This window comes from Aspergillus sclerotioniger (assembly GCF_003184525.1).
Source record: "Aspergillus sclerotioniger CBS 115572 chromosome Unknown BO94scaffold_5, whole genome shotgun sequence".
Lineage (NCBI taxonomy): Eukaryota > Fungi > Ascomycota > Eurotiomycetes > Eurotiales > Aspergillaceae > Aspergillus > Aspergillus sclerotioniger.
Genome location: NW_020290995.1, coordinates 1,163,185 through 1,173,429, shown reverse-complemented (window position 1 = coordinate 1,173,429; position 10,245 = coordinate 1,163,185). Strand labels below are relative to the sequence as shown.

Genomic DNA, 10,245 nt, shown 5'->3' with positions numbered 1-10,245 from the left:
ATTTCGAGAATATCCGGGGTCCAAGGAGAAGAAAAAGCCCCGCGCAAGCGTCATGACCAAGGAACTATCCTGGGTCGGCCTCTGGGATGCTCCGCTTGGTGTGGTGGGCGGCGGGAGGTGAGCTCCGCCCGCCTTTAGACCGCCGGAAGTTTGATCGCGTCCTCCGACCTTTTTTGGCCGGGACAAACACATCAGACCTTCTGACTTGCCAGCGCTTCTCGCAGTTTGCGCACTCACCCTCAACATGGAGGACAGGGATACTGCCACTGGCCTTCGCGGCCTGTACCAGGATCTATCTGCTCTTTCAAGTTCGTCGTTTGTGAACATTGAGCGTCTTCGCATCGAGCTAGAGGCTCACATCGACGATTTCAAGAAGCTCCTCGACAAGCCCGCGAAAAACAACACCAGTCGCCAGGCTGTTCTATCAGGTGAGACTGACGTGCTATGCCTTTGCCGTCTCCTTCTAGATGGAAGGAGGTCCAAGTCTATGCGCTGACTCTGTAATGCGACACGGTCTAGGGAAAATTACCGTTGACAATCTCGAGTACTCGATCAATGGGGAATTTCAACAAGGAGTGTTAATGCTGGCAGATGCACTGGATCTGGATGAATTGCAAGCGGCAGTACTGTTTTTGGCGGCTCAGGAAGATGCTCAAGTGCTGGATAGGCCCCCCGTCATCGCCGCGATCATGCGATTCCATGAGCGCCGACAATTCTTGCTCGATTCGTTACGGCTCATTTTCCAAGAATCTTTCGAGGTGGAGCGTGAAATGACCCAAGTTATCATGCAGGACATGCTGGCGTTTGTCGTGGAGATAAAGAATGGACCTTTGCGGAATGCGTCGCTATTCACACGGAAATGCATGAAATCAATGGAGGATGTCGAGAAGTGGCTTGTCCTTCTTGGCGAGCAGGTCCAGAAGGCGTCCATTGTTGGCCAGTCGGAAGAATTCGACATCTTAGAGGCTCTAGAATACCAGCGCACCAGCTTACAACAGCAACACGAATCACTTGGTGCCGTGCTCTGTTATCTTTTCAAGGGCCCTTACACGAGTTCTGAGGATCTCCGTCTACTGCTGGACCACCTCCGGAAACTTGAACGTTTTGATGGACTCCTTGTCCATTACCTCCCTTGCATTGTCACGTCTTTTGTTCAACATGGCTCGCCGGAAAGCTCGAGCTCTTACCGAGAAGCCAGGAGTCTGCACACAACAATTACATCCTCCAAAGACGGCCAACCCTGGAAGCTGCCCGCATTTCACTCTGCAGTTATCGCATTATGGCTCGCAGTCTACAGCGGCTGGGATTTCGATGGGCCTGCCTCTCCTCTTCAGGGAGTCGACTTGGAAAAAGATGTCGAAGAGCGCACAAAGATGTTCATGACGGCATTGGATGATGGAGGCCTTGAACTTATCCTCGCTGTCTGCTATGGTGTCAATGATGAAGAATGGGCTGATCCGGCCCGCAGTGAACTGGTCACACTGTTATTGAAAGATAGCGCATCAGCAACGCTGGAGTCTGAATGTTGCTCCGAATTTTTGAAGGTTCTGCTGATGGAGAATTTCGAAGCCTTTGCCGAGGCATGCATTGCGAACATGCCAGATGCGGTTCGGATGTTGAAAACCGAAGAAGACTCCCAAAGACTGGATCATCTTACTGCTCTGAGAGATGGCCTGACGTCGAGCCTTCATCGTGGTTTGGTCGAGGCCCGCACACATCTAGAGTCGTTTTTGATGATCATGGCATTTGCGTTTGAGCGTCGGCCAGATGCCGCCCAGGAATTCTGGGCTGATCCTGATGGTAACCTGTATGGCTTCCTCCAGTGGGCATCCAAGCGGCAAACTGTTCCCAGGGTCAGTGCATTTTGCGAGTTGCTATGCTCTATCTCCGGTGGGGAGGACAATGCCACCGCAGCCCATCGGTTCCTGTCTGAAGAAGACAAATTCATGTCTGCAAAATTCAAACGATCCACGTCTATGAATTGGACCCAGATGTTCGCTGAGCTTCAACTGTACGCAACAAGGGTTACTGAAAAGCCTTCTACGTCCCAGGCGATCTTGCGATCAAGAAAACCCGAGCCGGCTGACATGAGCGAGCCAGAGAGTCCTGTCATGTTGACATGCTACCTCAGGCTCCTGGAACATCTCTGCAAACAGAGTGCCACTATTCGAGACTGGCTTCTTCACCACCCTTCTTTCAATGTTGTCGGTACGTTGTTGACGCTCTGCAGCGGGCCGATCCCTACGCATTTGCGGGCAAACGTCTTTGCGACTCTGGGGGCCTTGATGACGGAGAAGGCATCTCATAACGGCAATGAGATGTGGCTTGCTATTGATCAGTGGATTTCGGGGGGGTCTATGAGTGGTTCTAGCCTTGGCAAGGTCCCGGTAGTTTCGAATCCGCTCGTATGGCATGAGCAGCAAGCCTTCCAGAGGATCGGTGAAAGTTTCGACCAAGCTAACGCCTTCGTTCGCCTCGTGTATTCACTCGTCTCTCCTGCCCCCGATTCAGCCGACTTCCACCTCTCCTTATCTTTCCCCGAAAACCTTGGTTCGTCCTACCGTATGCCGGGCATTGAGCCTTATATCGACTTCATCATGGGCCAGGCTCTTTCTAGGAAAATTCCGGACCTCAATGAACGGCAGACCCGCTTGTTGACATACAACTGCTTGGACTGCATCGTGACATGTTTGAAATCTTTCAACGAGAACCTCGTCACCATCCTCAGTCAACCCGCAATATCCGCCGGCGATAGCGTTATCAAAGCATCAACCTTTGTCACCTACATTCGTCTCCATCCTTTTGCACGGGTTTGTGAATGGTTGTTCAATGAGGACGTGATCAAAGCCATTTTTGCTACTGCCCATCAAGATGTGACTGAGGTTGCGAAGGCCTCGTCTGATTCTATTCTTGTCCTTTCCTTGGTTCGGAGCTTGGAAGTTATGGACATGGTCATCGACCTCCAATCGACTTACTTCAACATCGTGAGACCGGCGATCAAGTCTCAAGCTGGAGGAAGCAGAACGAATGTGGCAAACTCTTCGCTCTCGGCTTTTGAGGATAGCATTCTTAACAACTTATCGTTAATACCTGCCTTGTGTCTCTATTGCAGTACGGGGCACCAGCAACTCACTGTTACCTCGATGGCGTTGTTGGAAAAGCTATCTAGCTCCCAAAAGCTGAACAAGATTACGTCTCCGGAATTATCCAAGTGGCGTTCACCGAACAAGATCGTCGAAGTTCTAAGTGCTGAGGTAGATCTCAACAGTGTCGCACGCCCATTTGTATCTCAGATGCAACCCGAATCGAGGGAGATAGAATCCGGCGCCCAATCGCCAGGGTACATCATCAGAGAAAGCCTTTTGGCTCTCTTGAACAGCTGTCTCGGCATGATTAATGACCGACCTACATTAGCTCACTTGCTCCTGGGGTTCAACAGCATCGGAAACATGCTTGACGTGTCGCCAAATGGCTTATTCGCTGATAAGATGTCCTTGTTGCATGCTATCATTGGATTTTTGCAGAGCTACCCTGACGAGTTGGATGGGAATATTCTCCCATGGTTGGTGCACCTCAAACGCATGGCCTTTGGGGTGCTCAAGCACCTCTGGTCTTCCAAAATCTCTTCGTACTTCACACTTGCCGAGATGCGCGGCAGTCGCTTTCTTTTCAACATGCTCGCAAGTCAGTCGATAATTGGACCAAACACGTCCTGGGATGGACTACCAATCATCACGGATGAGTTCTGGCTCTCTGAATCCACGACTGCTCTTGCAGAATTTCTTCTCTACAGAAGCCATCTGTACGACTACGCCGCAACGGAAATTCGCTCAGCTGCCAAGCTTGCTTCCCCTACCCTTCAAGCAGAGATTATTGCCACACTGTTCGGGAACTCTGTCTCGGAGGCTGGAGAGACTCTCGTAAATCCCTCTGTCTTCGATCTATTCGATTTCGCGGATCTGGACATCCAGCATCGGTTACAACCGCCCGCACTGAACTTCCTCGACGGTATTGAGTTTGACGTTTGCGCGAGACCTGAAACAGATACCTCTCCAGTCGTCTACAATTTGGAAGAGGTAGTGGAGCTGATTCAAGTCAGGAAGGAAGATTTGACCTTGGATGGGCATCTACGGCCTCAAGATGAAGACATGTTCCTGGCTGAATCCGAAAGTCTACTGTTATTCATACGGTCAACGAATCAGGCGAGACAGATTGCATTCAACCGCTATTTAGCTCTGCGGTCATGGACGCAGCTTATTACCACAATTCTCACCTGTTCTGAGATTGAGGGAGGAAGGAGAGCTACCTTCATACTACACTCACTTCAGTTGGTGCTACCCAAACTGGAGGTTGCTATTGAAGAAGATCGACCGGAGGGTGTTGAATTGGCACGACTGGCCGAGACCCTGGTCAGTAGATTGGAGTCCACGAAGCCCGGTTCGAACGAGGCTCGCAGGAGCGGAGATATCCTTGACGAGAAACTACATCAATTATTCCAGACGTGTGTTCGAGGTGTGATCCTAGCAAACGGGAATGTCAGTATCAGGGAAACCTTTTACACTACATGCGCACACTATATCGCCGGCATCATCTCGTCGGAAACGACGCATCAAAGCATGAGACTCCAGAGTCAACAAGTGATCAAAGCTGCCGGTCATGCCCTGATTGAAGCCGTCTGCGATGATGCGTACGCTGGCCAGGAAACATGCCGAGTATCCGCCCTTCTGTTTCTCAATCTATTGGCTGCCCTGGATAGGCAAGCGGACGGTCTGTTGGCCGATTCCATAGCTCAGTCCAACTATTTGAGCCTCTTCTTGGACGCTATCGGGTCACTACCCGTTGAGTTGAGGAACGCCCCAGCCAGTGGTAAGCCATCTCATCCGATAGCAAAGACGTTTGGCTGACCGTGATTCAACTAGATACGTCTCTGCTGTTGTCCTATTACCAATCGCTTCTGTGTCTACTTCAGGAACTCTGTCAGACAAAGAACGGCGCGACCTGTGTCTTGAAAACTGGCCTTTTCCAGGCAGTACGGGACTCGCAATTATTCGCGGCCGATCCAGATCTGGGTATTGGTGAGTGAAGGTCTCATTCCAACGATGCCATTCCAACCTAACAGACGTAGATATTGATAACGCCGATGCTCTTCGAAAGTACTACGACCTGCTTGATTCGGTCCTCCGAGTCGTTGTTGCCGCTGTGTTCTCTCGCGGATTGCACAATGAACAGATGCTGGAGCAAACACGAGCCTTCCTTGCCGAGAACAGGCAAAGCATGGTTGGCATATTCAAAAAATTTGCCAAGGTTGGAGGCGGGGGTGCCGCCGACCACCAAGACGCACTGCGGCAACTCACCAAGTCGTATATGGCACTCATCACGGCTACAGATTTCTTACAGGTATGTCTAAGACGAATTCCAATGCTTGCCTAAGGGATACTAACTAGTTTGTTACAGTTCGAAGATAGGGAAGTAAAGGAGCGGACAGGCATGAAGTTCTTTACATGAGATCGACTCTAAGTGATAAGAGAATAGGTAGACATAAGGCATAAGGCATGGAGTAACTCGGTCGGAATGATGTATATGGAAGTGTTCAGCCATGGATTTAGAGGATCTGCGTTGCTAGCAGTTGTGATGTCTTAGGGGATGAAGCGGCATATGTGATTCCCGAGGCGTTGGTTTACATTACTAGATGCCTTCCATACCCCATGTTTTTCTCCTAGCGTACCGTGCCGGGGCCCTCCCCCACTCATTTATGAGCTGCCAGAGCACCATAAATACGGAAAATCCGTAGTAAGTGCTTGGTGAAGGACGCCAAACCACCCCATCCGTACCCATCCAATCATGCAACAACCCGGGGACGGACGTATTATCTTATCTCCGGCTTCTTGGGCGGGAGGGCAACCAGCAACCAGCAACCACCCAACTCACCAGTGCTGCCCGTTCATTCACCTTCAAGCTCAGCCTCTACCTCGAACGCACCCCGCGTGGCCACCATCATCTCGTTACCATCGACACCTTCCAGCAGTCACCGAGCTTACCATGTTCTATAGGGATTTCCTACTGCCGGGATCTTTCCAACGCTGAGCGCCCTTCTCTCAACCTCCTCTTCTCGGACGAAACCGGGTAGATGCAGCAGAACTCGAGAGGTACCACCGAGCAGAGGAGCGGTAAGCGCAAGTCGATCGGCAAGAGGAAGCTTTCGGACCAAGAGGAAGTGTTACAGCAACCTCAGCAGCAGCAGGCGACCATCTCCGAGCTTCTCTCTCGGAACCATACAACCCCCGCCAGAGGTCATCCGCAACAGACGTCCCCGACGAACAAGCGTCTGCGAATCTCGCCACCATCATCGGGCTCTGTCCCCTCCAATATCTCACAAGAACCGATCACCTCCGACACGATGTATAATTTCGCAAGTGCAGAGACCAGGTCGGGCGGCCCGATGGGACAGAGTGCGAGCGGGGCCAATACAACCTCCAAACCTCGCACCTTCAACGCCACTTCACGTCAAAGCAATTTCACCCCTCACACTGGAGCGAAACGATTGGTCGTGAAGAATCTCCGCACGGGTTCGCGGCTGAATCAGGATTCGTATTTCGAGAAGATATGGGGTCAGCTTGATGCGGCGTTGTCAGCAATTGTCAGTGGTGGGAAGCCTGAGATATCGATAGAGGAGCTCTACAAGGGCGCCGAAAACGTGTGCCGCCAGGGACGAGCCGCAGCTTTGGCCAAACGGCTTCAGGACCGATGTCGCGATCATGTGTCTGGGAAATTGCGCGAGAAGTTGGCGGCGAAAGCTGCAGATGGAACCAACGTCGATACACTACGGGCAGTGGTGGAGGCATGGTCGCTATGGCAGTCAAAACTGGTACGGGGTCACTGGCCATTTAACCGAATCATCACAGACCAATGTTGACTGTATCGCAGGTTACTGTTCGCTGGATATTTTACTACCTCGATCAATCGTTCCTCCTCCATTCCAAGGAATACCCCATCATACGTGAAATGGGCCTAATGCAATTCCGACAGCACATCTTTTCCGACGCAGTTTTACAGCCAAAGATCTTGCAGGGTGCTTGTGACCTTATCGAAGCAGACCGTGGCGAAGAACAAGGCGTGGTGGCAGATTCCTTATTACTTCGGAATTCTATCGAGCTATTCCATGGCCTTGATATCTACACGAGTGGTTTCGAGCCTCTTCTCGTTTCTGAATCCAGGAAGTACTTTTCGTCTTGGGCCCGGCGAGAAGCAACAGGGTATTTGGCCACCTTTGCGGAGAACAGTCATCGGTTGATTGAGCGCGAAGTGAATCGGTGTGAGCTGTTTTCCCTCAATCGAAGCACGAAGCAGAAGTTATCAGAGCTCCTAGATCGGGCCTTGGTAACGGAGCAAGAGGACGTCTTGCTCAATCAGACTGATATACTGGGCCTACTGCGAGCGGGAAACAAGATTGCATTGGAAAGACTCTATTCCCTCCTTCAGCGAAAGGCTCTGGGCGCGAAACTTAAGACAGCCTTCAGCAGTTATATCGTCGAAGAGGGCTCCGGGATTGTTTTTGATGAAGAGAACGAACTGGATATGGTTGCTCGCCTATTAGAGTTCAAGCAACGACTCGATGATGTTTGGATAAATTCTTTTCACCGGAACGAGGATCTTGGTCATACACTCCGCGAAGCTTTTGAGACCTTCATCAACAAAGGGAAAAAGTCGGCAGCTACGGGAGGAACTGACAACCCCAAGACCGGGGAAATGATTGCCAAGTATGTGGACCGGCTTCTCAAAGGCGGGTGGAAGCTGGCGCCTACGCGTACGGCAGAGGACATGCCACTTGCAGACGAAGATGCCGAAATCAATCGGCAATTGGACCAAGTTCTCGATCTGTTCCGCTTTGTCCATGGGAAAGCAGTGTTTGAAGCTTTCTACAAGAACGACCTCGCTCGTCGGCTGTTGATGGGCAGAAGCGCCAGCGACGATGCGGAGAAGAGTATGCTAGCAAGACTCAAGACAGGTTGGTATCACTTTTATCCCTTTGGGTTTTCCCTACTTTACTGATGATTGGATGCAGAATGTGGATCAAGCTTTACGCACAATCTCGAGTCCATGTTCAAAGATATGGACGTTGCCCGGGATGAGATGGCAGCGTACAGCTCTATACAACGCGAACGGCGGCACCGGCTGCCGGTGGATCTGAGTGTCAGTGTGCTGTCGGCATCAGCATGGCCCACATACCCTGATGTCCAGGTGCGGATACCACCCGAGATTGCGACCGCCGTCCATGATTTTGAGAAATTTTACCACACTAAATACAACGGGCGGAAGCTCAACTGGAAGCATCAGCTAGCCCATTGTCAGCTGCGGGCAAGGTTCCCCAAGGGCGACAAAGAACTAGTTGTCAGCTCCTTCCAGGCAATTGTGCTGTTACTGTTCAACGATGCCCCAGAGGGCGAAATCCTCGGATATCGACAAATCCAAGAGGCGACCATGCTGTGTCAGTAGCCCCAATTCCACTACCTTCGTGTCTGGCTGGATGACAGTAGGACTGCTGCTAACTCTGTCGATACAGCTGACCAGGAGTTGAAACGAACACTTCAGTCGCTCGCCTGTGCCAAATATCGTGTCCTTAGCAAGAAGCCCAAGGGCCGAGAGGTTAATACCACGGATGAGTTTTCATACAACGCAGGGTTTTCCGATCCGAAGATGCGGATCAAAATCAACCAGATCCAGTTGAAAGAGACCAAGGAAGAAAATAAGACGACGCACGAGCGGGTGGCTGCCGACCGGCACTATGAGACGCAGGCGGCGATTGTGCGGATTATGAAGAGCCGCAAGACCATCACGCACGCGGAGCTCGTGGCCGAGGTTATCAAGGCGACCCGAAGCCGGGGAGTGCTTGAGCCGGCGGATATCAAGAAGAACATTGAGAAGTGGGTCATCCAGTTCCTCCCGATCCTAATCTCTAGGAAGTTGCATTGCTGACACGAAATTGCGCAGGCTAATTGAGAAGGACTACATGGAACGAGAAGAAGGGAATCGGTACCAATATGTGGCCTAGAGTTTTTCCAGCAATAGCGTGTCGGTGTCGGGTGTCAGGCTATCGTCGTACAGAGTTGGCAGTTTATTGACCGTCAGAACGAAATGGCATGATGAAGAATGCACTAGTCCAGTCAGGTGTGCATCACCATCACCTATAATCTGGGACCTTCCCTACCGGGCAGCGTAGCAATCATCTGGCCGGGGTACTTTCCGCGTCGCTAGATAGTTGGTCCAGTGGTAAAAATAGTGTGTGGAGTGGGCGGAATGCCGGGAGGAAATTCCTGGCATGGTTGCGGAGCAGCGCCAGTCCCCACTTCAAGCTTAGGACAGCTTCCATGGCGTTTCGTCGGGAAAAGGAAGGGCTGCCTCGACTCTGCAACATTACTCCTTTGGGACACGGTCGGTCGTATAACACGGTCCTCGGTATAGTTGCCTGTTTGAGCACCCCCATCCCACCCACAGGACCACTTCCGCGGGGACTATTGGGAGACGGATCTAAAGCGCCTCACGTGTCCTCATCGCTGAATGCATTGGCCTGTCTGGAGCACAGCAAGGTACACCCGGGGCTTCCACGTAAGGATAAGCAACCATGTATGGACGGGATAGCTGCATTCATTCATCCATCACGGTTGGGTTGGATTGGGCTGCGCAGCGCATCTCTCGCCCGAGAGACTGCCAGAACTCGGCAGAGTAAAAAGGTCAACCCACGAACGAACGCCTGGAAACTCCGGAAAAGGCAATGGAAGTGTCAGCCCGCGGCAACCCCCATCGATGACCGCTCGAGACGGATGGGGGAAGGGAAAAAATGGGGACGAAACGGTCTAGGCTCGGGGGCCGGCTAAGGGGGGAGCTCACGTGGAAGTCTGAGCTTTCTCAGGGACGGACGATCCCTGCACTGCACAGTACTGGGCAGTCAATACTATGTATGCAGGATATCGGAGGAGAAATTCCTTCCTTCCTGTCTTCGAGACCGGACGCGCCTCCCTATCAACCACCCTCCCGATCGAGTAACGATTGCTGAGATGGTGGGTTTCATAAAGATCTGACAGCGGAGACCGGTGGCTCCCCCTTCCTTCGTGTTTCTTTTTTGAAGGTCTCATGATCGCTTTCGCATCTGTTGGGAATTGAGACCGTCTATTTTCGACGATCCATTGCGCACCCCCATGCGGTTCGGACAGAAGGTGGATTGGATTGCGTTGCCTATTTTTGTGGAAA

At 51.8% G+C, this 10,245-nt stretch overlaps 1 protein-coding gene across 1 annotated transcript; it reads left to right on the top strand.

Moving 5' to 3' along the window:
* Positions 1 to 192: 192 nt before the first annotated feature.
* On the top strand, positions 193 to 9,182 carry BO94DRAFT_510654 (cullin-4B). The gene is made up of 9 exons (XM_025609740.1): positions 193 to 428; positions 520 to 4,866; positions 4,920 to 5,075; positions 5,126 to 5,397; positions 6,137 to 6,865; positions 6,925 to 8,005; positions 8,063 to 8,485; positions 8,561 to 8,921; positions 8,989 to 9,182. Exons 1-9 carry the CDS (start codon positions 245 to 247, stop codon positions 9,047 to 9,049), a joined length of 7,614 nt encoding a protein of 2,537 aa, XP_025471060.1. The 5' UTR covers positions 193 to 244; the 3' UTR covers positions 9,050 to 9,182.
* The last annotated feature ends 1,063 nt before the right edge of the window (positions 9,183 to 10,245 follow it).